The sequence below is a fragment of the Boeremia exigua genome, assembly GCF_020726555.1.
Source record: "Boeremia exigua strain MPI-SDFR-AT-0100 chromosome Unknown C7974scaffold_9, whole genome shotgun sequence".
Lineage (NCBI taxonomy): Eukaryota > Fungi > Ascomycota > Dothideomycetes > Pleosporales > Didymellaceae > Boeremia > Boeremia exigua.
The window spans coordinates 1067956-1093891 of NW_025763526.1; the positions used below are offsets into that span (position 1 = coordinate 1067956).

The following is a 25936-nucleotide window of genomic DNA, read 5'->3' on the forward strand; positions in this document are numbered from 1 at the left end:
TCAGTAATGTTTCCGGCATCATCGCAACGTGCCGCCGGTACTTGTCAATGACCTTTTGGGAAACGTCAAGGTCAAATGTTTCAATATCCGGTCTTGTTCTCCAATGAGCACCTGCATCTGGACTCGTCTCCATATAATTCGTGCACGGTATCGGCGGATTGATTGCGTGTTTCATCCTAAAGGCTCGGCAGAACCTGGCGTTTTCATCTATGCTCAGTTTTACCGCCGGTTGAGCGGGTCCGGTCGCGAACGCCATAGTGTTTACTCTTGGGGTGTTGCATCAGGTGAAGCACCTGGAAATCATGAAGGGCGCACTGGGGATCTAGTGGCGTATAAGTACAGCCTCGAAAGGCCTCAAACCTTCTCAGCAGCAAGATACATCTTCGCCTCGTCTTCACCATGAAGTCTGTCCTTCTTTCTCTTCTTGCCCTGACTGGCACCTCCGTCGCTCACTACACCTTCCCCGAGCTCGTCGTCAACGGCAAAGGCACCGGCAACTGGCAGTATGTCCGCCAGACCGCCAACTACCAGTCCAATGGCACGTAGTCCCTATACATTCCCCAATCAAGATGATTCTCCATCTAATACCCTTCAGGTCCCGTGACCGATGTCACCTCCAACGCCATCCGTTGCTACCCCCTCGCGCCCGGCACATCCGCCAAGACGCAGACAGTCAACGCCGGCGACACCGTCGCCTTCAACGCCGGTTCCTCCGTCAGTCACCCAGGCCCCATGCAGTTCTACATGGCCAAGGTGCCCACGGGCCAGACAGCCGAGGCGTGGGACGGCAGCGGCAACGTGTGGTTCAAGATCTACCAGGAAGAAGCGATAGTCAAGAGCGACTCGATTTCGTGGGCCAGCATGAACAAGAACCAGATCCCCGTGACGCTGCCCAAGGCGCTGCCGTCGGGCGAGTACCTACTGCGCGCCGAGCACATTGCGCTGCACAGCGCCGGCACCTCCGGCGGCGCCCAGTTCTACATCTCCTGCGCGCAGATCAAGGTCCAGAACGGCGGCAGCGGCAACCCTAGCCCGCTCGTTAGCTTCCCGGGTGCTTACAAGGCCTCGGACGCTGGTATTCTGGTTGGCATCTACTACCCGATTCCCACTAACTACAAGCCCCCGGGTCCGGCTGTGTGGAGTGGTTAAATTGGGAGGAGCGATGGTGGTCGGTTCTGCGACGGTGCGGGGAGCGGTGGCTTTGATAGGACTATCTTCTTGTATATTGATACTGGTGATCAGCTGGCTTTGAATAGAGCTTGGATTCTTTAATTTGGTGCCGTGCGTGCAAATGATGCGTGAGTTGAACCGACTGTCCACACCCCACGGTAAGGGACCAATGACAAGCTGTCAAATCAATCTCGACAAAAGGAATAAGAGAGGACCCCTGCTCATATTAGTGTTGGCGATGCGTGACCTAAGCAGATGGAGTTGCTCATGAAGACACCACTAACTTACAGAACACCCAGGAACGGAGAAGCGACGTCTCGAGGGTATCAAGAATATACATTCATTACGAAATAGCTCATTAGTCGCAGAGGAATCCAGGTATGATCTTAGGAAAGTCTGCTGCGTCTCGCTCTGTCCAACGTGCCAACACTGTGCGATGCCTGGGCGCCATTTCTAGTAGGTCCCTGCCCACGCGGCCCTTCAACAACAAATAAAACCAAGCTGCAAGTTCACCTTCCAGCCTGCAGCTCCTTAAACATGGAACGACTCTTGCGTCGCGCGCTGACAACAACCAAAATGCATTATGCAAATGCTAAGCTTCGCAGCTTTCGAAGAGAACTAGCCCCATTAGAAGACCCAAGAACGCCCGTCTTTGGAGGGTGGGGGGACGCTTTATCCGCGCCTAGATGATCTGTTAAGATACCCGAAGGTCAACAATGATTGCGTAAAACAAAGTAAAAAGTACAGTAAGCGGAGCTTTTCGTACGCCCGTCATGTCATGCGTCGGAGGTATCGTGACTCAAGAAAAGCAGTAACGAGAGGAGCCTTGTTGCTCAGGGGAATTGTAGTTACGGACTCTGGTGGTCGCCTTTCAGTGAAGCATGATCTCTGTTGACCGATGCGTTGCCGAATATCTGGATCTGACTGGCTGTATCAATGGCCTCAGTCGTCACTATTGAGAGATCGGCCTTGGTCGCTAGTAGGCGGTGTTGTTCGAAGTTGTGAGGAGCTGCCGAAGCTCGAAAGCTGTTTTCCTTGTTCCTCATGCCCTCTGGGCTTCCTTTTGAAGAAGTTCTTGAAGCGTCCAGATGTGTTCTTCCTGCCAGGGCTCAATCCGGTCGACGTGTGCGCATGCGGTTCGGGATGCGACGTAGGAGGGCTCAACATCGACTCTCTAGGGGCATATGGCGTGTCATGATCACCGTTCCTGGCGTCTCGTGGGCCGCGTCGTTTCGAGCTCATTTGTCGCCACCAGCTGGAATCGCGTGATAGATCGGATCGTGTCGCGCCACTCTCACCACTCATTTTGTTGCTGTCCCATTGCTGCAGTTTGGAGTCTTCAAGATTGCCGTTAGCGCCCTGCGAGAGATCTATCTCTGAGTGGCTCTGGGGCGACGACTGTTGTTCGGGAAAGAGTTCGATCACTGCGTAGATCAGTATTGGAACTGTCAGCTGAATGCATGTACTGCGAGGCTTACCTTGACTGCGCCTGGCTGGAGCTGGAGCCGTCACTGGCCTGCCATTGTCTCGATCCTTTTTCTTGGAGGATGATTGTGTCAACGTGTCCTTGCGATCTGATTTGGTACGATCGTCCATGCCAGTATCCGAGCCCCTGGGCGTTCCATCACCCGCATTGGGAGTATGTGTAACGAGTATCGCTGTAAGATTGGCATCGCCGCTACCTCGCCGGGAAGAGCTCTGGTTTTCACGCGACGCAAGGGCTAGCGCAGCAGAAGACCTGTGAGAATATTGAGTGCCACCATGAACCGATCCACTTGAGCCACGGCGATGAACCTCTTCTTGAGTTTGCGGCGGTGCTGAAGTGAGAGCGTTGTGGTGTCCAGGGCCAGGGCCGTCAGAGAATGGACTTGGAGTGGGGTCTGATGCATATGATGCTTGCATCAGGCTAAAGTGCAGAGGGCCCTTTGTCTTCCTCCTCTGCTTCTCTTGCTCAATCTTAGTTTCCCACGTCGATTTGTTGGTCAATATCTCGTCGACAGCGAAACGCATTGCGGGAAGGATGTCGGTCACAGCTTCGAAGAGAGGCCTTACGAAAATATTGATGAAGCCAATCTGTGACTCGCCAAGCTTGATCAGATCATCCTGCACAGGTGGTCCTCCAAATAGACAGGATGGCATCTGCAGCTCTTCTTCCATGAATCCTTGGTTGCTGAACTCGTCGGTGAGAATATTGGCCCATTTGATAGCTGTCTCGAACTTGCGCGCCTGGTGCTTGAATCAGTACGTGATGCAATATTCATATCTTGCAGGATTAGACTTACAACGTTGCAAATATCGGCGCACTTGATAAGAAGCCCACAAGTCAAGTCTTTGTGTTCCTCGCGAACCTTGACACTCCAGCTATCAGTCACTCCTTTGTCGTGTGCTATCTTCTCCTGCAAACCACCTAGATCACTCATGTATTTGAAGTGCAGACCCATGTCCGTAGCAAGAATGTTGTTGATCATGAGTTTGCGCATAGCAATGTCAGAGAAGACTTTCGGCCAATAGCGCCGGAGAATCTGGGAATATGCAGCGCAGTGGAAGGATTCGAGTACGGATCGGTCGTTGTAGAGTTGTGCCAGGGGTGCATTAAGCGCGACCAAGAACGCGTTGTTGACTCCGGGGTGACCGACATCATGGCCAATCGCAGAAATCAACAGAGTGAGCGCATCGAAAGGCTTCAGGAGATGTGCAATGGGCGATTTCTCGTTGGCCGGGTCTTTGTCGGTCGGAGGGTATGCAGGCAAGGTGCCTATTCGCACCATGAAGTGGAATAGCGCTTGAAGAACATCAACAACGTGACGCCAATTATGATACTTGACGAATTCGTTGTACGCTGTACGGCTGGCCAAAAGAAACAGGATGAGTTCATCCTCAGTCATTTGCCACTGAGCAAGCTCTGGTGACGAAAGCGCATGTTGCAGCATGACTAGCGCGGCGTATATGAGTTCATCATCAGTGAAATCGTGCGCTGAAAATGCCCAGGTGGAGACTTTGTCCTCGACAATTTTCCGTCTTTCTGGCTCAAGTTCAAAATCCCTATGCGTATAAGTCTCGGGCTAGACGAAGATCAGTTGCACAACTTACGAGGCTTCCATCGAATCACCCACTGTCTCTGGATTGCAGATACCAGTCATGAGATTGGAGACCATAGCCTCGCGCAAGTATGCATATGGCTTGGCGTCGTCCACGCCGACCCATGAGAGCTTTCTGTTCCTCTTAGTCGTCAGAAAGCTGGCTTCTTCGCGTGCCGCCTCTTTTTGTAACCGGTAGGCATGGACAGCCAGCCCCTGCATGCGATCTATTGACAGTGGGCTCGAAAGCACGTCCACTGCGCCGGAATCGAAATACTTGGACAAACGGACGGAATCGGTAAGGACGTGGGTTTTATTGAGGCTTGATGGAGGGGCGGCGGCAGAGGCGGATTCACTCGACAGGCCAGTCAACATGACAACAGGAACCACCAGCTTGGAAAAGTTCCGAGAGGATATCTCGGAAGACACGTGTGTGAGCAGATGCGAACCGTACGTGTCATCCGGCTCGCTGGTGTCTGCTCGCATCACGCGCGTGGAGGTAGGGGACGGCGTGCGTGGTTCGCGCGAGAGGCGTTTCAGACGCAGCTCTTCGTCGTAGGGCACATCAAGGATAACGAAGGTCGGGATGTTGGAGCCATGGGCGAGTTGGGCGACCTTGGCCAGGCACGATCGGCCGGAACCGCAAATGTGGACTGGGTGCGTGTGAGCAATGGCAGCAGACGGCGCTGCACGGGCTGCTTACCTTCATTGAAGACGGAGAGAATGGCCTCCACGTTGGCGTGGACCTCGACGGGCGGCGACTTGCCCAGCGCAAAGTAGCTCTGGCCCACGTTGCCGGTGCTGGTGCGTGCGATGAGCGAGCTGGACAGCGTCTCCCGCCGGACGTGCTCGTCGTTGGCGCGACGGTCGACGTAGATGACATTGCACGCGCCATGCTCCATGATGTCCGCTTGTGCAGCGGCGGCCAGCCTGCACGGAGTCCGGGTCCGGGTGCCTGCCGCGCAAAGGGACGGTCGTGGACGGGGTCGGGGGTCGAGATGGGTGCAGGAGGGTGTTGCAGGTCAGTGTCGCAATGGGCCGGCGAGGTCGCGGGTCGGTGCACAGGCGCGCGGGAAGGGCGGCTTAATCGAGACGGGGCGCGGCGCAAGTGTGTCGGTTGATCTGAGATGCAATCTGAAACGACGACGTCGAGCGCGGCACCGGGGAGCCCAGTGGCACGGGGCGGCGAGGGCTCGCTCGCGTGCAGCAGGTGCAGCAGCGGCGCACGGCAGCACTGGCGCAGCGAGGCTGAGGAAGGTGCGAAGCGCGGAGGCAACGCTGGGGGCAGGCGCGGTCGCTGGCCGTCGCAATGCGGCAGGGACGTTCGGCGGGCGTGTGCGCGGCGCGGCGCAGGAGCAGGAGGACTGCGCGGGCAGCGGCGTCGGGGCAGCGTGTGGGTGCAGCGTCAGTGTCGCAAGCAGCGCCCTCGCAAGTGGCCTCTGAGCAGCATCGGGCGCACGACAGGACCGCAGAGCGTGCAGAAGGAGAGCGCAGCAGCGGGCGGGGCTCACGGCGTTGCGATGTGGAGGGAGGCCAGCGGTCGCGGTGTGGGTACAGCGAACGACTCGCCGCACCAATGCAGTTTGGGGCGCTCCTTGCTCCCCGCCCGCCGCTCAGCACGTCGAAGCTGCATCGAAGCGCCAACGACTTCCAGAACGTTGGAAGCTTTTCTCCGGCGCCCTGCGCCGCACCGCCATGTCGCGCACGCCAGCGCCGCCCTTTGTGCCTGGCGCTGCTGCTGCTGCTGCTGCCCGGCGCGCAGACGTCGCTGCCCGTGAGCCTGCCTGCCGTGGGTGCCTGCTGCCGTGGTGCCTGCCCTGCCCGCTGCCCGCTGCGCTCGAAGAGCCGCCTGGGCCGGCCTGAAACAGCGAAACGACGGTACCATGCTGACAGACGTTAGAATACGCGGCGACTGCCCTGTTCGGCGCGCCTGCGCAGTGCGCACCACCTCAGCTGGCAGCACGCACCCGCGTGCACGTCGTGCATCTCACTGCGTGCAGCTGACACCGCACACAGATCTCAGCAACACGCAACAGCAGCAGCCATCCGGCCCCGCCCGTCGTCGCCACTGCATCGTCATCCTGCGACTCCACCGCAGAAGCATTCTGGAAGTGGCAAACGGGCGCCCTGAGACAGCGACATGCCCGTTCACCACCTCACTGGCTCGCGCTGCAGATCGCGCCTGCTCCAACGCTGCAGGCAGACGTCGGCCCGCTTGCGGATTTGCACAGCGTGTAGATCGCGGGCGTGGATCTCGCGTCGCGTGTCATTGCAGGATGCGCTCCTTGCTTGCACGCCGCCTCGCCCTTGCCTCAGGCATGCGTCTCCTTATCACCGTGTCACCACGTCGAGCTTGCAGAACCGTGCGAGCTGATGACATGATTGTGTTCTGAAAGCCGCCGTGCTTTTTCTTACGTGTGCGTTAATGCTAGAAGGGCAGGTGCAGGCCGCCCATCCACGTCTTCGGGTCGCGCTATACGTAAGCAGACGTGCCCGCGACCACTCACCTGCTGCTGCCCGGCTTCCTCTCCGCACCAGCTGCACCGACCGCCAAGATCAGCATGTGTCTCGAGACGGAGAGCTCAACATGTCTCAGCCTTGCTCTCTGCTTTCGTGTGTCTTCACCTCAACACCACGTTCTCACCAGCTGTCACCGGCGGCCATGTCGGCTTCTAGAGCTAGCGTATGCCACCATTCGCAAGGCTGCCGATCAACGCCCGAACATCAGCTGAACTCCGGCGCTTCGCTGCCTGTTCGGAAATGATGCGCCCTCACTTCCACAACATGGACACAAACACGATCGCGATGTCGGCCATACCGCGTAACTGCCGGCACGCTTTCGGCTAGAGGCCTCGGCAGACAACTTCGGCCGCCATGTAGCGTTCGCAATTGGAAGTTGGCTTCGCTGTTCGTTGAAACAAGCATGCTTGCCCCGCTGCTGGCTGCAATAGGGACCCATGATAAGACCGGATGACGACATGTGAACTATAATCCACGCGCCTGAATGGTCGAGTACCACTCCCTACAGTCGCGTGGCGGAGGCTCTGGAGTGCATTGCGATGCACTGGCATGTCGCAACTCCGTATAAGTATCGACAGGGGCGACAAGATCGTGACGACGGCCTTATCGCCCTGATCGCGTGCTTCTACTCCTACCAGACATTGTGTTGTCTGCGGCGCCCAACCCGTGCCTTGGTCTCTGACTCAATTTGTTTGAACCCAGCCTGGGGTTGCATGCCATCTGGGATCTCAACAACCTTAGTGTAGGCCAACGGGTTTACCAGCTTGCCCCACATCTGCGCAACAGCGGGCGAAATCGTCCTCCCCGCGTACTCTGCTCGATTGTTGTGTAGTCTCCTGCCAAGGCACCAATGTGTCCTTGTCGAGAACCATCTTAGGGATAGGAACTGGCCACTCCACTTTCGCAATGACTCGCAAGTCTTGTCGGCGACAAATCTCTACGTTGGCGCCAACGTCGCATCGTGCCATGTTGTGAAGACTCCCGCTGGCTTGCACGCGTGAGAACTCGATGTACTGGTCGTTGCAGATATGCTTCGTGGTGTCAACAAGCTTCTTCGGCATAGCGCTGCCAAGCTGTCAACAATGATATTCTGCTAGGCGTAAGGCTACTTTCCCATCAAACTGACTACAACACGTAAGATGCATAAACTGCTCTTGTGAGCTTGATATTGTTGAGGACCTCTGCCTTTCTCACATTGAAGTTAGTTTCTGTTGGGCAGCGGCTCGAGGAAGTTGCGACTCCACGTGCCAGCAACTGTGACGGTGGTGCTGTGCCCGTCACCAGTCATATTCGGAGAGATGAATTCCACTGGAGGATTCAATTGTTCTTGATAATCCAACAACAGTAGGTGCCATGCTTGCTCTCTTGACATTTCGCTCGAGGACACCTTCGCCCCGGCCGGCCAACCACGATTGAGACATTAGAAGAACCATTTATCATGATATCGTAATTGAGTGTAAGTATACGTCAGAAACCGCCGTATATTCCAGCAAAAGGGGATTCATCGTAGCGAGCACGTTAGTCAGACTGGTTCTTTTTTCCGCCAGCGCAGCCTGAATGGGGTCGCCAATGTCGAGATCATAGTCACTGTCCTTGAACTATATGATTACGATGCGATCATCAGCCCTACCTGACTGCATCCTTCTCTACAACCCCTGCGTAGTGAGCAGCTACGGTGTGAAGAATACCTTCGGATCACTTGGTACTGTAGAATCATTGCACTGAGTGGCGTTTCATTCCTACAGATACTATGCAACGACAAAAATACTCAGCAACAACAGCGGTAGCAGTCACAGGCAAGCCAACCCCACAACACACAACCCCAGTGCACAAACACAAGTCTCCGCGGTATTACTAAAAACGTACTCACCCATGCGATAATCCCCACACCACTGCACAACACTACCCTACCCCACACCTCCCCTCACGCCCATCCATACAAAACCACCATGAAATGCCATACCACCCACCACCGACCAGTGTCAAGCGGCTCTGCAACAAACGTACGACTTAAGCTTTTGCGACGCTAGTTAAGCTTTGGTGACAGCTTGATTGGCGCTTGGTTCGGGGCCTTGCGGTGCGGGGCACCGGCGCCGCGGTGCTATCGGACGGCACGGGTGGGTGCGTGCAGATGTGCAGCGGTTCGCCGGGCTTTGGGGGGAGGGGAGTGTGGTGAGTGTCTCAGCTATTCGGGTGTTTGTTGGGACTCGGCGACTACGCGGGTGTTTGCATTGACAGGGTATGAGGGGCTATTCAGTTGTTGCTTTGAGAAGTGCAACAGAGGGCTGGTTAACTGGAAGAGGCTTCTGGGTCTGCAGAAGTGTGAGGAGATGATCGATAGGTTGGGTTGCATGGAGAAGGTGATAAAGACCTCGAGCAGAGTATCGACTCAAAGACATTCGACTCGACCTGGTAGTAACACATCAAACTCACGAACTCCGCTGGTCGGAAGATTGCACTGTTCTACTCCTGTCAACCTGCATGCGGACCAGTGCTTGGGACTACGAAGACGAACGGCCCCTTTCCCGTCACAGACACGGCTACCACCCAAGACGACTACGGCATGAATCTGAGGGTATTCCTACGCTATAAGTACGACGTGACTACGACAGTTGAATGCATCCCGGAGTGCTAAACGCTTGCGCAACGTCCACGTTGTGCGTTCGCAACGTTTTTATTGCAAATCGGTGGGCTTGAGGTCAGTGTCGCGAAGTAGACTGCACATTGCTTCCACAAGCTCTACACAGACTCGACATTAGTATCGTAAATCAGCACAGCATCATTCTTTCTCTGCGAGGAGCACTGAGGAAGGAGCGGTGCATAGTGAGCGCGAGGATGGCAATGCACTATTTTATGAAGATCCGCGCATCCCCCTGAAGTTACAGAAGTACCACTAACCCAACATTGTCGAAATTGTGTCGAGGGCATGTAGGAGTGCTGTCGAAAACCGGGGTGCACAATGCAGGTCATACAATGAGATACGGTTTCGAGCGTCCTGTCGACGGTCGTTCGAGGGTTCTCTTTGTCCCGGACCGGTTCCTGCGTTTGCCGCGAGTCCTTGCTGCACTGTGGGAAGTCTGGTCTTCGTTGTATCGTTCAGCAGCGTTTTCTCGCATCGTCTTGATGAACGTGCTTGCTTTAGCTGCTTCGCTCAGTGTGCTCGGCCCGGCCAAATGACAAGCACGTTGTTTCCGGATTCATCAAACTGTGCCTTCCCCCTTCCTGCACGCTATATTTCGTGATCGCCCTGGCTGTCCACTCCAACATTCACTCTCACACAGCGCCGTATCGACAGCCTCATGAATGCACTAATGCAATGCTCGACCGTACTCGCAGAAAGCCGTTGGTTCACTGGCGGTGCAATGGCTGTCCTAGAATATGCGTTCAACCTCACAAACAGACCGTTCACAGTTACAGATGAGCTTCACCGCGACATCCATTTGGCAGATTCACACGCCCTCCTTCACAGCCAACTCCGAGCCAGCAATGAAAAGGACTTCCCAGTCATGTCCCCAGGACCAGGTACTCGCGAGGACAGCACAGCACCACGAACAGTGCTGGCCAGCGCAGCAACAGTGAAGGACACCCTTCCCTTTTGTGAGCTTTCACTGCGAGTACCCTCTGCTGATATCTACCCTGCTGGGTAAAATCCCAAGGCTCACAACTACACACTCCGGCCCACTACTCTTGCATGTCATCGAGCATGGATCAAGCTCCGCTTCCGCCGTCGTCGCTCAAGCCCCTGGGTAGACTGACGTCCGCCTTCTCCAGGATCAAATGGTTCGTACCGCTGGCCACGGCCTACGCGTGCCTTGCCCTCTTCTGCACCACCGCGATTCTTCACCCCACAGAGGCCGCGGTCTCCATCGTCGCGATGATGCTGTGCTGGACGGGCTTCCTCGTCTTTGATTATCGTCGCAAGGTCAAGTACCCTACCCTACTGACATCTCTGGGCATGCTCTGCCATGTCATCCCCGCACTGACTCTCTACACCACCTGCCGTCTCGCCGAGCAGGCCCCCAACGGCGCTGACGTCTGGTTCGTATTCCTCCTCGTCTTCCGCTACTGGCGCACCGCCGTCCAGATCTTCTTCTGGTTCCATTACGCGCCCGTCCGCCCCTCGCGCGCCGACGCCATGAAGCCGCGAGACTGCACCGTCGTGCTGCCCACCGTTGGCCCGGCCGGCAACCCCGTCTTCGAGGACCTGGTTGCGTCGATCCTGGCCAACGCGCCCGCCCGCGTCGTCTTCTCGACGAACACCCGCGCCGCGGCCACGGGCGTCGAGCGCTTCCTGCGCGCCTTCCGCCCGCGCTACGAGGCGGGCCTGACGGCGTACCAGCGCCGCAACGGCCTCCCAGCAACGCCCGTCTCCTCTGCAATTGAAGTCATCGACGTGGGCCGGTCCAGCAAGCGCCGCCAGGTGGTCGCGGGCCTCACGCACGCGCACACGGCTATCGTGGTCTCCGCCGACGACACCGCCGAGTGGACGCCGGCCTGGCTCGTCGAGGCGCTCGCCGCCTTCAACGACCCCGCTGTCGGCCTCGTCGGGACCCGCAAGTGGGTGAAGGACCTGGCGGCGCCCGCTGTCGACCCCGTGGACGGCGTGCTCTACAACGCCTGGCTGCGCTGGTACGCGCGCTTCTGGAACGTGATGGGCGGCGTGTACCTGATCCGGCACAACTTCGAGATCCGTTCGTGCAACGCGGCCGACGGCGGCGTGTTCTGCGTGTCGGGCCGCTCGAGCCTGATCCGCCGGGCGATTCTGACTCCAGAGTTCCAGCACGCGTTTACGCACGAGTACGTGCTCGGGTGCGGCCCCGTGCAGGCCGACGACGACAACTTCATCACGCGCTGGGTGCTGCGGCACGGCTGGGCGGTGAAGATGCAGTGCCAGCGCGAGGCGACCATGAGCACCGCGCTGGGCGCGTACCCGCGCGAGTTCAAGTTCCCGGCGCAGTGCCGGCGCTGGTCGCGCTCGACGTTCCGGCAGAACCCCATTGCGCTGCTCGTCGACCGCGATATCTGGTGGGTGTGGCCGCTGAGCGTGTGGACGACGTACATTCCGTGGCTGTACAACACGGCGCTGGTGTGGGACGCACTGGCTCTGTTCACGTTCACGCGCAGCACCTGGTTTGCCGAGGCCGCGCACCCGTGGATGGTGCTGCTGGCGCTCGCGTACGCCATCCAGCTCACCAAGCTAGTCAAGACGGCTCCGTGGTGGTGGGCGCACCCGTGGGATTTCCTGCTGTTCTTCGTGGTGCCTGCGTATCCGCTGTTCGCGTACTGGCATTCGCTGCTGAAGATCTACACGGCATTTACGTGCCTGGACATGGAGTGGTCGGGCCGTACGCTGCCGCAGACGGAGGAGAAGAAGGCAAAGGCTGAGTAGGTGGATTTCCTTTTCTCTGGCTGCTGCATTGAGACTTGTCTCTGCATAGCATGCACTGTCTTTTCCACTGTCTCTTTCCTACCTCAGCGCGCTTGCACTCAGCATTCGCCCCCTCAGTCTGATTTCATCTTGTTTCTACCACGCACAGATACCCTTCCTCAGCGTTTGCATGGTCCGGCGTTCCGACTCGGCTGCTAGATGGATTGGGCAGTATTACATAGCGGTAAAGAACGGCTTGGTCAATACACATGTGCTTACACACTAGAGATGTCATTAATGTGATATCGTGCCTGCAACCTATGCAATGCTGACATACCTGACACGCTTTAAGAACACCCACAGATTCCTTAGCCAGTACACCCAGACGCCTCGAACCTGTAACCAGACGCCTCAAAATCTGTAAAGAGACGCCTCAAAACCACTGCCGCCCCTCCATCTTGGCCCACCACCGCCCCTTCTCACCCTCCTCCCGCGGCCCCACAAACTCCAACACCTGATCATCGGCGCCAACCCTAATATCCAAATCAAAAATATCGTTTGCAACCCTCCGCTCCTCCCTGGCGCCGAGACAGAAACTCGCGCGGATCCGCACACCCCCCTCCCTCGCCTTAGCCGTAGGACTCAGAAACGGCGCAATGTCGCTCGCAACGCGGTACGCGAGCGCCGAGGGCGTGAACTTAGTCTTGAGCGCGACGGCCCAGCGATTGAACTCCGGGCGCGGGGCTGTGGGGACAGGGGCCGGCATCACAGTGCCCTCGACCTGGGCGTCGCGGTCGGGGCTGCGGGGCGGAGTGACGACGACGAGCGCTGTGGACGACGGCGAGCGCGTGTCCATCCAGCTCTGCACTATCTCCAGGTCGCGATAGGCGTCCTCGAAGAAGGTCAGCAGCCAGAAACTCACAACCAGGTGGCGCAGGTTGGTGTACTGCATCAGGGGCGCCAGCAGCGGGGTAGTTGCGGGGGTGAGGTGCGAGAGGACGGGGCAGCCGTTGTAGCCGCAGATCTTGAGCTCCTGTACGGTCGACGCATGGTGCAGAGCCAGAGTGCGGAGGAGCGGGGCTTCTGCAGTCCAGCCGAATTCGGGGACGAAGGTGAAGGGTTCTGCCACGGCGGTGCGGCGTCTGTACGCGCCGAAGAGGCCGGCGGGGCTCTCTTCTTCCAGGTCCCAGGCAAAGTCGGAGGCGTGGCCGGCGTCGAGGGCCTTGAGGAGGGCGCCGCCGGTGCCCCAGGTGTTGCCGACGGGAAACGAGACGCCGATGAAGACGATTTTCTGAAGCGGACAGTAGTGCAGAGCGCGCAGGATTTCGCGCTTCTCGTCGCGGGGGATGCCGCCTTCGAGCTTGATCTGCTTGATTTTACGCATGTGAGGGGCGAACTCGGTGATGAATCTTCTCCGGCGGATGCGCTGACAGGTGGATTCAACGGAGGTGCTTTCGTCAGTCATGGGCTCTCCGTTGCCGGCGTAGTAGGTGTCGAGGCGCAGATCGGTCAGGACCATAGCCATATGTCCGATCAGGATTCGACACCTGCTTTGCAGCTCTACTGACGGCCTGGTATGGTTGTAGAACTTGTCGAGCGGCCAGGCAAGACACTTAATCCTGGGATGCGCCTCCAAGAACGATAAGAATGTGTCTTCGAGGAGGAATACCTCGTCGGGAAGCTTGGTCAGCGGCAGCACCGCGTTGCGCATCTGGAAGGCAACCAGGTACGGGAACCGCATAGCAGCGAGATCTTTCAAGAATACAGCAGATCCGTCGTGGATGTCGTCGAGCTCTCGCTGACGCCACAAAATCCAGTCGAGGTCGAGTCGCGTGAGCGTGGACTGCGAGGCCTCGAACAGCCACTGCATCGGTCCCCGTGGTAGCGTAGGCGTCCAAGGGACTTCGACCGGCAGACTGTCGACAAATTCGTCTATTTCCGGGAGGTCGGCCCAGAGCAGGTTGTCGAAGGCTCGTGCCGTGGCGGTCATGGCGTCCGGCGTGGGCGCCAGCAGCTGGACGGGCAGGTCCTTCTGGGCGAACTCGACCGTGGTGCCGACCCAGGCGCCCGCGCCGTTGTGCATCTGGTAGTAGTGGCCGCCGCGGGCCAGCTTCATGTCCAGCCAGGCCATGTCGTACTTGCTAGGCACGCTCGCTGTCTCGGCGCGCAGACGGCGCAGGCGGATCGACTCGAGCCCCGTGTGACTGAGCAGCCCAAGGAAGCCAGCGTCCCGGATATCAAAGGCGCAGCTCTCCAGCCACAGCTTGCGCAGCGGGACCTCGCGCGGGCGAGCATGGTGCAGGAAGCCGGCGACCAGGGCGGTGGTCAGGCGCCAGTGGCCGTAGACGATACGCAGGGTGTGCACGTTGACCAGGTTGCGGATGGCGGCGCGCAGCAGGGCGTGCAGGCGGGCGTCGGCGGACAGGTTGGCGGCGTCGAAGTACAGGCGCGGCAGCTCGGTGAAGATGTTGGGGGTGGGCAGGTGGCAGCGGTGGGTGAGCGTCTGCACCTTGGCGGCAATGGCGGGGTTCGTGGCGAGGATGTGCAGCTTCTCGATCAGCGGCGTGTCGTCGTGCTCGTCCATCTGCTCGCCGTCGCTGAGCAGTTCGTCGGCAGCGCCCGCGCGCAGCGTCCGCGTGTCGGCCAGGCAGACCGTCTGCCACAGGAGGTCCGTCGCATGGCGGTGGAAGGTGCGCGAGACGAGGGCGGCGGCGCGGCGGTCGGCGGTCGTGAGGTGGGCGACAATCAGCTGCAGCAGCTCGTCGGGGAGGTTTTCGAGCTGGCACGTTAGCGCTGCGTGTTGACGCCGCCCAAGGGAGACGCGGGCGGGTGACGCGCCGGGCACATACCAAGCTCCCTGCCCACAGCGGGCCAGTGCCGCCCGGAGCTGGTGCGGTCATGGCGTGCGGGCTGCGCGAGTCGAGGGGGGCATCCTGCGGCCGCGCTGGCAGTGGGTGTGGTCCTTGCATGGCCGGCTATCAGCTGCTTGGAGGTGAGTGCAGGGCTGACTGATGTCATGGCCGCGACTTCCCCGCGTCTTCAGCCCTACCGAAGAACACCTTCACGCCCGCCACCAGACATGCCAACCACTTTTCATAAGTACACGCATTTGATTGTTCGCTACACTGCGCTACACGTGGTATCCCTGGCTGCCGACATATCACGTCCTGGCAGCATGGCCTTCGCGGCTCTCCGTCGTTGGCCGAGTCCATGTCTGATCTCTGTCTGATACGCCTGCCTGATGTGCCTGTCTGTCATACCCGTTTGACATACCAGCAACATCTCACATGCATTGACGTGCATTGACGCCCATCTACAATGTGTTTGCCTTCGAGCTTCCACCTCCTCCTCCCAACCCTCCGTCCCGCCCACCATCCCCCTTGTCGTCACTGCCTTCACGCTCTTTTCCTTTACCCTTCTGAGACTTCTTACTTGTAGCAAACGGATTGGTCACCTTGGGTTTATTGTTCTCCAGCCAGTCGAACAGCCCATGACCCATTCCGCGTCCGCGCCCCCGTCCTCCACCACCCGACGGAGCTGGTGGACCACCACTTGGCCCTGCACCGACCGACTGTCCTCGACCAAGATAGCTGTAAAAGCTCTGTTCTCCGTCACCTGGTGTTCCCATCGGAGCCATGAGACGTTCGACCTCGGCCCTGTCGACCACTCCATCAATGCCCTCAATCTCATCGACGCCATTATCGAAGCTCGGTCCTATGTACGATGGAGGTAACCCTGGCTCGGACGGCGGACCATGTGCGGCCTCTAGAAACTCCTCAAAGTCCTTGGTCAGTAGGCGCTGTATGCGAGCTACCTTAGATTCCGCCTCGACCTCTTCAGGGAACTCCGGCAGCCCGACAGTCGCACCGTAGCCCTGCAGGTACTTGTGAAGCTTGGGTAGTACCATACGATAGCCCATCTCTTTATCAGGATGGTACAGATGAAAGAGCTCCGGCATTCCCGCACCCTTGAAAGGCCTAGACTGTCCGCTCCACTCGGTAACAGTGCGCAGAATCTTGTCCGCGTTTGAACGAAAGTGTCTCTTGACAACATCTTCCCAGATCGCAGGAATCTTCTCAAGCCAGTTGATCATCGCAATTTCAACAGTCAGCTCGCGTATCCTGCGGTTGTACGCTTCCGACGCAACTTCGGCCTCTTCGTATCCAAACGCGTGCTCCCTGCCCGGTTCGTTGTACCATGGCTGCTCGCACAACACCATTGCCTGGATAGAGACTAGAACTTGGAGAAGAGTTGATTGTACCGGGTCCCACGGCTGTCCAGGCCAGGTGCCTAGCAAAGAAAGGCATACCTTGCCGTCAGGGTAGAGGTTGGGATTGATTCCGTGCTTGCCCCCATCAGTTCCCTTGAAAGACACTTGCGGAGGATTCTTTGGGTACTCCGCCGGGCAGTACATGTCGAATTCGAAGATTCCGTTCTCGTACGGAGTATCTTCTGCGCCAATGATTACGCACTTCATGACATCCAAGCGCGATTCCCCATGCCGAACAAAGATTGTCCGAGGGAGACTGCTCTTCAGTATGTTGATCTCGGAGACCAAGCGTTTGAACCGGCCAGGGGCTGAGCGGTTCTGTTCCCGTGCTTCTCCCGCAAACGCATGTGAGGCACAGATCTGATCGTCATCGACATCACTGATGTTCACGAATGGCTCAGCAGTGTTCGAGCCTTCCGCTTCTGCCGTTGATTCGCGCACGTGGAGGCCAAGGGACTTCCAAGTCTCAGAGATCTTGCGACAGTGCGAGAGGATCTCTTGGTCGCTTTCCGTATCGTAAAACGCCTTGTATTGTTCGGCATTCTTCAGCTGCAGATCACCGAGTATCATTCGTTCGCGCAGACAGTCGGCAATCGATGGGACCACTTCCTGCGTTGGAACTTCAGTGCGGCGGTATGTTCGTGTGAGCAAGTTGCAAAGCTCAGGTCGCTGTTGTCTTCTAGAGAACACTGTCGAGTTGGCTGTGATTTCGTGCCTGCTGAGGACTTTCACAAAGTCTAGAACAGCACTATACGTTGCACTCCGTGAAGAAACTTCGTCAAGAGAGTCGTGGAGCAACAAGTCTACGAAATAATCCAGGACTCTACTCTTCAAGAGCATGTCTGTGATCATCGCTGGTGGACCCATATCGAAAGCATGACCGCGGTCCAAGGACGGTAGCAGGTTCTCAAGAAGGCTGAGGACTGTCGTTGCTAGCCTGTCAATGGCTTGTTGGACTTCAAGCATTTGTGCCTTCTTTTCCGACGTGGGGTCCGATTGAGTCTTGTTCTTCTTCTTTCTGAGTAGATGTGAGAGAGATCTTTGTTAACGGCTTCGTCAAAGCCATCCGACGATACGTACTGGGAATAGACACTGCTGCCACCGTAACCAACGCCACTTCGACCCGGCCGGCTACTCTCAGCTTTTCCTTTTCCCTTGGATCTCTCACTCCCTTCGTCTTGCTCTGTTGGCTGAGATTGGAGCTCTGCTTTGATTTCCGCATTCTTCACCTTCATCTCGCAGTAGGGAACGTCGAAGCCACAAAGCAAGATCCAGATCACAAGGAGACGGCCATCGGTGCAACACCACGACACGGACCTGTTATCGAAGATGACCAACGATCGCTTAGAGAAAGGCGTAGCTGAACACGTGATGCAGGAAAACACTCCGCATGTCTCGCATCTGAGCAGCGAAGACAACGCAGCCTTGTATTCGTACCATTCTTGAAAGATATGAGTCGCGTCTGATTCGTGTTTGAGGAAACGACCGCCGCAGTCAGCGCACTGACTTGCCTTAAGATATTCTAGAAAGTCAGAAAGCGGCCTGGTGGCCTGCTCAACAGTGGTTTCGGTATCGTTGATCGAGGCTACAGTGTTGGCTTTAGCTTTATGTGGCGCTGCGGGAGAAGCGCTGCTCGCGCTTGAGGAAGCTCCGCTGCTCTTAGAGCCGATCTTGTCATTGCAAAGCTTCTGCACGGCAGAGTCAACGTCGTTATCACATTCACCGTGCCGCTTCGCCGCCGCGGCAGCTGCTTCGGCGTGTCCGCCGAGATCCCCGTTGAGCTCGGCGGACAGCTTCAGCGCGTACTGAAAGTCCAAGTCTTCATTCTCCGTCGAACTGAGAGAGTTCGATCGGCGGCGATCCCCCGGCGATCCGGCGCTCATGATGTGGTGTCGAGGTGCGGTTCCGCAAGGCCGTGCTGGCTGTGTGTAGAACAGGGTGTGGAGGGTTGTTTTCGCCGTTTGCCAGGTGCAGACGCGTTTGACGGTAAGCGAAGGTTGGCGACGCTGCTTTCACTTCACCGTGCGCTCGGTTGTGGTGTGTCAAGCGTGCGAGGCTGGGTTCCACGGCACATGCTATAGCTAGCGATAAGGCTCCACATAAGTGCTAAGAGAGTGAAAAGAAATAAGGTCTGTTAAGTGGAAGCGAACAACGGAGACGGAGATTGTAGGTATTTCTTATTGGAAGGCAGCAGCCAAGATTGAGGCTGAACGTGGAGGCAGGTGCATCGCAGCGCACGTGTTCAACGTAGTGATTGGCTGGCAGGTTACACTGTGCTACCGACATAAACATTTACATGTACAAGGGTATTGTTAGTCGCACAAGCGATCTGACGGCTTTGGGAGGCATACACGCTTTCTACAGGTTAGACTAGTGTCACTTGCAAATCTCATCATGACTAAACCACTTGATTAAGAGCAATGGAGGTACTGGGAAAAAATAGGATTGCAAGCTTAAAAAACCTAAAGATCGAATAACGTAAGCCACGCTTAACATTCCACCGCTAAAACAAATCAGCATCAGATTGAAAACCCGCACCCCGAACCCAGCAACGCCAGCCAAACCGCTCTCCCCACTCCCCCTTCACTGCGGATCCGGAACCCCATACAACACCTTCTGCAGCACCCCCACGGACCCCTGTCCCTCTCCCCCATCCCCATGCACCTGCGCATACGTAGTCCCCTTCCTAGGCCTGAGCCACTTGGGCAGCGAATACGGCCAGGGCCGGACCCTCTCCATCTCCTTCTCCTTCTCCTTCTCTTGCTTCTCCACGGGTGCACGCAGCGCGGCGGATACACCGCTTTGCAGCAGAGCGCGGCTGGTGGTGCGTGGCGTGGTGTTGGCTTCGCTGTTGTGGGGGCTGCAGGAGGTGGGGTTGCTGAGGGCGAGCGCAGGCTCCCAGGTGGTGGTGCGGTGCTTGAGGGTGGTGATGTGGGGTGCGCTGGTGGCTGCGATGTGGCGCCGGGGTGGGAGGGGGAGGGCTTTGGTGTGGGCCCGGAGGCACTTGTGGAGGGTGGTGATGGTGGTGTGCATTGTGAGTTGGTTGTTGGAGGTTGTTGGAGGTGTTGGGAGGTGTGTGTGTGGTAAGATGGTTTTGTGATGGGATTTGTGTTTGAGGGGAATGGGAATGGAGAGGGTGGGTTTTATAGTGCTCGGGCAGACGGTGTGTGATTTCACTGGAACTGTGCCTGCTCTCGACCATGGATCGATACAGGCAATCGTGATCCAAAACCCAGCGCGGTTGTACCCATTCTATCTCTTGAATTATACTGTGTAACATGAGTCACTCCCGGAACTCTTTATAAACTGCGGTTGGCAGCCTGACGCGAACCACGGTTGAGCATAACAAGGGAAGACGTCGGTGTTACGAACCAAATATCAACAAAACAACGACCGAGGAAACCAAACAAGTCAGAACTATTCCATTAATGATGAGCCTCGACTCAAGGCAGCATCGTTTGAACAGCGCTCTATGTACATAATAATGAATACTAATATGCTGCACAGGTGTATGCGGAAAGGAGGGGTATCCAATCAAATGCCAAAACGCACGAAGCGTCGCTCAGACCTCGAAGAAAAAGAACATGGTATGCATCGTTCTGTACAAATTTTGCGAAAAGGGTGAGTGGACCACACGGACCCAAGCAACGGCCAAAGTCGCTTAGTCGTCGACATACATGGGCGGCACCCACTCCTGCCCCGGAAACGACGTCGCGCGCATGACCGGCTCCTCGTCCTCGAGCGCTGGCAGCTCGAACACGGGGCGGTTCGTGCTTCCCTGTAGTCCACGGCGCTCCCAGCCGCCTGCGCCGCCGTTGTGGCTGCCGCTGACACTGCGCAGACTGCCGACGCGCCCGCCGCCTGAGACGCTGCGCTCGAGCTCGAGGGCGCGCGCGCGGGCCGCGTCGCGTTCCTGCTGTTCGCGCTGGCGCTGGGCGGCTTGAAGTTGCGAGCGCTGGATGCGCTCCATGCGGGCGTGCTCTTCTTGTTGGAGAAGTTGGCGGCGAAGAGACTCGGCGCCCATGTGGGGGGCTGTGCGTTGGGGGGAGGCGGCCATGGAGGCGGGTTGAGGGTGTTGCATGAGGCCGAGGGAGGCCTGACGAGGTCGTCCTTCGTGTTGGCGACCGTCATTGGGGGGCGCTGTTATGATGTTCGGCGGACGAGGGCGGTCGGGGTTGCTCTTCTCCATGCCAACAGTAGGTGCGGCGGGACCATCGTATGACGGAGGTGCATCATCAATTTCATCATCGTCGTGTCCGGGCTGTTGGAGAGGTAGTACTCTCTGCATGTCTGCTGGTGGCGTCGGTTCGTATCGTTGATCGCCATAGGCAGCATGTTGTGGCTCGTGGACGTGTGACGGGTGACGTTCAACCTCACCAGTGTATACTGGTGTACGCAGTCCCTGCGAAGCTAGTGGCGGACCTGCCACCGTCTGTGCAGATTCGATCTGATTAGGTGTTGCGTGGAGGGGCCACCCCCCACCCCCTTGTGAATGAGATGGGGTATGCTGTGGACTACGGCGATCAAGGGGTGCAGAATGAGGTGCAGCGAATGGTTGCGGGGACATCCTCGGCAACACTTCTCTGAAGCCTCCACCGTGTGCTTGAGGTTGCTCGAGAGGCGCAGAATATGGGGGTGTCTGCTTGTCGGGCGAGCTACGCGGAGAAGGCGAAGCTGCATGTCTTTCTGCTTGCGCCTGCTTCTGTGAGGCAAATTGCTGCTTCATGAACTGCTTCTGGCGGGCCCGAACAATGTCTTGTTCTGTGGTGCCAGCTGGGAAGTTCATGTGCCACGGTCGTTCTTGGGGTGGTGCCCGTTCTTGAGGTGGTGCTCGTTCCTGCAGTGGCGCTCGCTCTTGGACTGGCGCTCGCTCTTGAAGTGGGCGCTCTTGAAATGGGCGCTCTTGAAGTGGTCGCTCTTGAAGTGGTCGCTCTTGAAATGGTGCACGCTCTTGAACTGGTGCACGCTCTTGAACTGGTACACGCTCTTGAACTGGTGCACGCTCTTGAGCTAGTGCACGCTCTTGAGGTGGTGCACGTTCCTGAGGTGGCGCTCGCTCCTGAGGTGGCACCTGCTGATGCACCTCCGAGATACTAGGCATCCTAGACTTCTGCTGGAGCAGAGCCACTGCCGGCCCAGCCGCAGCAGGCTCGGGACTAGGCCCGGATATCGGCGACACCACGGAAACGCTGCTGGCATCGGAGTGATGGCGGGCATTGGGTGGCATCTGGGACTGCCCTGACACTTGGGGCGAGATGGGTGTCATTTGAGCATCTGAGACCTGTCGGTCGTGCTGGGTGGGCGGGCTTGAATACGCATGGGGTTGGTCGAAGGGCGAGACGAAGACACCCTGTACATGGCCGTATGCCCCGGGGATTGGAGGCGTCTCGTATTGGGGTTCAGGTGAGCTCACATGCCGTTGCGCGACTGGCGACGCGGGCGGCGAAGCCTGGCTCAGGAGAGGACCGGAAACAGCTCGGCTGGCAGCTCGTTGTTGCGCAAGCTGAGTCTGTTGCTGCTCGTGGAACTGTCGGAGCTGCATTTGTTGCTGCTGCCAGCGGTGCCGTGCCAGGTCTTGTTCAGCATGCCTCATCTGTTCCTCTCTTGTCATGTCTGGCTGGTGCTGGTTCTGTGCCGGTTGCTGGCGGTCCTGTGGTGGCGAGACAACTGTACGCTGCGGCGGTGTGTGATGCTGTATTTGATCGTAATGGATCTGGGAGCGTCCAAGGGCCTCTGGTCGGGGAAGAGGGAATTGCTCGTGTTGCAACCGCTGTCTCTCTTCTGGACTGGGTCCATAAGGTTCTTGTTGGAAGACAGGAGCCCGTTGTTGCTCCTGTTGCTGCTGTTGTAATGCCTGCTGATGAGCGATAGAAGCAGCACCGTATGCACCGTGTTCCTGAGAATACAATCGTTGAGGTTGCTGCATCTGCTGACGAGAGCTGGTAGTTGCGTTGTACGCTCCTTGCTCGCCTGGTGAGCGCGGCAACCCTGCATTGTGTCGCCGCTCAGCCTCCAGCTGTTGCTGCTGTCTCAACTGCAAAGCGCGTTTTTGCTCCTCCTGAGACGACGTGTAAGCGCCTTGCTCTGGGGGAGGTTTGTCGGGGTAATAGTATCCGTTGGACGGCGGCTGCTTCGGGAAAGGCTGCTGAGATTGTTCCATTGATTGCCGGGGCGCAGAGCCTACCGAGGCAGGATCTTCGTATACGGGTCGTGGTGGCTGGCCAGTGCCTTGTCTTGCTCGGTATTCGTCAGCCATTTGCTTCGTTCTCAGGTACGCAGAGCCTTCTTCCGACGGCCTCTGTTGTGGTGGAAAGCCTTGTTGTGGATGTGGCTGCACCTGGGACTGTGGATACGGTTGGTGTACGCCTTGCGCAGATTGCATGACCTGAGCGCCATGTGCATGCGTCTGTGGTGCTCCCTGATAGGACATGAAGCGCGGATCAGCAGGGTGTTCAGGGAACTGTCCTTGCCCGTGCACGTTCGGCTGCGGATGAGTGACAAATTGTGTGTTCGGTGGAGGCCACTGCTGATTTGCCGGAGGCTGTACAGCTGGTTGACTGTTGTGTCTCTGAGCCTTCTGAGCCTTCTTCTCTTCTCTTGACAGTTTGAACTTTCCCTGCAATTCTGCAGCTGGGTTGCTTTTGCCAAATAGACCAGTGATCGCTGAAAACCTCTTTTTCTTGCCCACGTCAGGTATAGCACTAGTAGAAGCGCGATAGCCATGTGACGGTCCGTTCTGCTGCGGTGGCGCTAGTTGCGATTGCTGTGGCGGCCGTTGGTGTGGATGTTGGTTATGATATTGAGTAGCAATTGGGGCCGTTGTAAGATCCTGTCTAGACTGCGCTGGCTGCGCTTGCATGGAGCCATGACTGACGTGGCTGTATTGCGAATCTGCACCAAAACTGGGTGGTCGTTGTGGGCCTATAGCGACACCAGGTTGTGCTCCCGGGGTTGATGTGTTGCGCTCACGTGACAAGTTGCTGACCACCGAGACAAATGATTCAGCTTTGTTGGTGTCGGGGGGCGGGATGTTGAGACCTTGGCTTGGCGGAGGTGGCGGCGCGTTAGATGTAAGGGGTACATTTGGCGACGTTCTGCCAACGATGCCTTTGATCGCTGCTGCTAATCTTGGCTTCGATGACGGCTTCTCGTGAGCCTGGGGAGCTGGTTGGGCAGGGCCTGGTTGTTGAGCGAAAGCCTGACTCTCCGATCCACGGAAACGCGGGTACTTGGCCTGAAGCTGCATCATTTGCTGCTGGTATTCAAATTCGTTCCTCGGTCCTGATGCAGGTCCTGATGCGGGTCCTGTAGGAGGCGGAGCAAGCGGTTGACTGACGACGCGATGATCGTGAGTAGGCATTAGCATCTGCTGCAAAGGAGCAGACACACTCCGAGGCTGAACCTGGGCATTCTGCATTACGCGGAGTTCAGATGAGTGATCTCCATCACGACCATTGGGTGAAGGCTGCCCGTTAGTAATGGGTCTCTCCGGGGGAATTGACGGCGGTGTCCGCTGTGGGGGAAGGCTTGGAGCTTGCCGCGTCGGTGGCTCATTGTCATCATCGTCGACCTCCTGAGAGTGAGGCACAAAACGTGTTGGTTGACGGACAACCTTTGCAGGTACGTGTTCATGTACCGGTGGCTGTACGGGCTGGACTGGCGGTTGTGAAGTCATTTCACCAGGGGGCCAATGCATGTCTTGTACTGGTTCGAAATTTGAGTAAATAGCGCCGGATGGCGCCCGAGGATACTGCTGTGACCTCCGCTTCGGACGAGGGGGGGCTGCACTCATCGAGCCTGTCAAGGGCTGGTTGATCTGATCTTGAGGCCTCCCATCGTCATCCTGGGGCCCAGAGATGAAGCTCATTGGGCGCTCGAAGCTGTATCTTCGACCCGGTGAGTCTTGAATATCCGGAACAGTTCCAATGGAAGATGCACCAGTTGTTGTGCGTGCCAACTGTGCTGGAGCAACGCTCGGGGTACTAACAATGCGTAGTGGTTGGCCTTTGTCATCGCGTACGTCTTTTACTACCCCATTGTGATCGGCATACAGATCATAGTCCTCGTTTTTGGCTGTTGGCGTTTGATCGTCTTTGGCTGACGTGGGCTCCTCTGGAATCTGCATGTCCGTGAGATTGGTCTTCCTAGCATCAGAGAAGTCGCGCTGCATCCTATGAATTGTCGAAGGAGTTGATCTGCCAGCATTGCTTGATGCAGGCGATATCGGTTGACTTGAAACAGCTGATGATATGATTGATAACAGCGATTTTGAGCGCTCAGGCACCGTCATGTTAGACACAGAGGTCGGGTTCTGCTGTGTTTGAGCGGACCCGTCCGTCGACTGTGTGTTGAAATATCCATTGGATCCTGCGGAAGATGAAATGTTGTCGGAGTTCCCAGCCTGGCCAGCGTGCTCGTAAGCAGTTTTCCTTGGCGCCTGCGCCACAGGAGTGATGAGGTCGCTCTCGTCTTTCATCTCGACGGCTGCGCCCGGCTCGGAAATCGCATCAGCGGCGTTACTGTCCTGGTCCCATGATGAAAGAGACGAATTGGATGCGGCATACTCTTCGACGGCGTGGACGACTTGCAGCTGCGAAGCGGAGACTCGACGCGTCGCGGTTGGCATGCCGTCAGCCCGTCCAGGTGCAAGCTCAGCTCGCTGCGGGGTCAGAGCGCCGCTCGATGCCTGAGGTTTCATCACCTCGAGCAAATTCTCGTTCGAACTTGATGAGCTTCCGGTGTATTCATGGTACGACACAACAGGCTCTGCAGCCATAACAGTCGCATACCGACTTGCTGGTTGCCTAATCGCTGGGATTGTCAGCTCGCTTGGCCCCTGCACGCCTTCATGCGCTGTCTCGAATCTCTCAATACGAGGCCGTTGGTCCAAGGCTGAGCCTTCTTCTGGCTGCAGCATCTCGTCTTTTGCAGGCTCGACATCAAAACCTATTCCAGCTGTATAGAACCTTTCGACGCCAGGTCTCGCGAGTTCTTTGGCAGATTTGTCATCACTAACAGCGTGCTGGCCCCCTTTTGATCGCGATGCAATGGATAAGGACGATCGTGTTGACACCGGAGACACATCGCCAGCTCCGACTACTTTGCTTTCAAGTGCAGACTGTATGTCAAGTGCGTGGGTGGGGATAGATGCATGGTTACTGGTTGGGGAGACGTCGCCAATGCCGATAGTTCGAGTTTCGTAGCTCGCTTGTTCTCCTGGCAGAGTTGGCGACACACAAATATCTGATGGCGAGCGGACCAGGCTGAGCTCCGTGACAGCCTCCACGGGCCTTTGGCCGGTCCGTTCACTATCGCCTGGTTCTTCGTGGTTAATTCTACTCTCAGATTCAGCCTCACGAGACGATTGCTCAGTCTTCTTCTCTGTAACATGCGAGTGCAAATCACGAGAGTCCGATGAACGTCCCACGTCCTCTTCGTCAGACACGTCGCCCGCACCAACGATTTCCGTCTCCCATTTGAGTCGTTGCTGTTGTTCGTCTTCAGCAACGCCTGCTCCAACAGGACTCAGCA

General features: G+C 57.4%; 8 protein-coding genes across 8 annotated transcripts; 3 read left to right on the plus strand and 5 right to left on the minus strand.

Annotated features, from left to right (window-relative positions):
- Positions 1 to 45: 45 nt before the first annotated feature.
- Positions 46 to 1609, plus strand: C7974DRAFT_230912 (fungal cellulose binding domain-containing protein). Its single transcript, XM_046137367.1, has 2 exons — positions 46 to 538; positions 596 to 1609. Exons 1-2 carry the CDS (start codon positions 400 to 402, stop codon positions 1147 to 1149), a joined length of 693 nt encoding a protein of 230 aa, XP_045994783.1. The 5' UTR covers positions 46 to 399; the 3' UTR covers positions 1150 to 1609.
- Positions 1610 to 2112: 503 nt separating this feature from the next.
- Positions 2113 to 5149, minus strand: C7974DRAFT_415519 (uncharacterized protein; the record flags this gene model as incomplete). The annotated part of the gene is made up of 5 exons (XM_046143900.1): positions 2113 to 2594; positions 2649 to 3396; positions 3453 to 4212; positions 4261 to 4900; positions 4951 to 5149. The coding sequence occupies 5 exons, from the start codon at positions 5147 to 5149 to the stop codon at positions 2113 to 2115; spliced, it is 2829 nt and encodes a 942-aa protein (XP_045994784.1).
- A 795-nt stretch (positions 5150 to 5944) lies between these two features.
- Positions 5945 to 6714, plus strand: C7974DRAFT_458396 (uncharacterized protein; the record flags this gene model as incomplete). Its single annotated transcript, XM_046146081.1, has 3 exons — positions 5945 to 6021; positions 6148 to 6218; positions 6264 to 6714. Coding segments are annotated over 3 exons (525 nt in total), but the record flags the coding sequence as incomplete, so codon positions are not given.
- Positions 6715 to 10641: 3927 nt separating this feature from the next.
- On the plus strand, positions 10642 to 12156 carry C7974DRAFT_435709 (uncharacterized protein; the record flags this gene model as incomplete). Its single annotated transcript, XM_046145079.1, has 1 exon — positions 10642 to 12156. The coding sequence occupies one exon, from the start codon at positions 10642 to 10644 to the stop codon at positions 12154 to 12156; it is 1515 nt and encodes a 504-aa protein (XP_045994786.1).
- Positions 12157 to 12332: 176 nt separating this feature from the next.
- Positions 12333 to 15298, minus strand: C7974DRAFT_230993 (uncharacterized protein). The gene is made up of 4 exons (XM_046137369.1): positions 15185 to 15298; positions 14985 to 15139; positions 12473 to 14914; positions 12333 to 12417 (listed from the first exon to the last, which is right to left on the minus strand). The coding sequence occupies exons 2-3, from the start codon at positions 15102 to 15104 to the stop codon at positions 12569 to 12571; spliced, it is 2466 nt and encodes an 821-aa protein (XP_045994787.1). The 5' UTR covers positions 15105 to 15139; positions 15185 to 15298; the 3' UTR covers positions 12333 to 12417; positions 12473 to 12568.
- Positions 15299 to 16123: 825 nt separating this feature from the next.
- Positions 16124 to 17943, minus strand: C7974DRAFT_271050 (uncharacterized protein; the record flags this gene model as incomplete). The annotated part of the gene is made up of 2 exons (XM_046137545.1): positions 16124 to 17416; positions 17497 to 17943. Coding segments are annotated over 2 exons (1740 nt in total), but the record flags the coding sequence as incomplete, so codon positions are not given.
- Positions 17944 to 18776: 833 nt separating this feature from the next.
- C7974DRAFT_399445 (uncharacterized protein) lies at positions 18777 to 19334 on the minus strand. The gene has a single exon (XM_046142411.1). The coding sequence runs from the start codon at positions 19142 to 19144 to the stop codon at positions 18989 to 18991; it is 156 nt and encodes a 51-aa protein (XP_045994789.1). The 5' UTR covers positions 19145 to 19334; the 3' UTR covers positions 18777 to 18988.
- A 466-nt stretch (positions 19335 to 19800) lies between these two features.
- C7974DRAFT_399446 (uncharacterized protein) lies at positions 19801 to 21348 on the minus strand. Its single transcript, XM_046142412.1, has one exon. The coding sequence runs from the start codon at positions 21189 to 21191 to the stop codon at positions 20067 to 20069; it is 1125 nt and encodes a 374-aa protein (XP_045994790.1). The 5' UTR covers positions 21192 to 21348; the 3' UTR covers positions 19801 to 20066.
- Positions 21349 to 25936: the final 4588 nt, after the last annotated feature.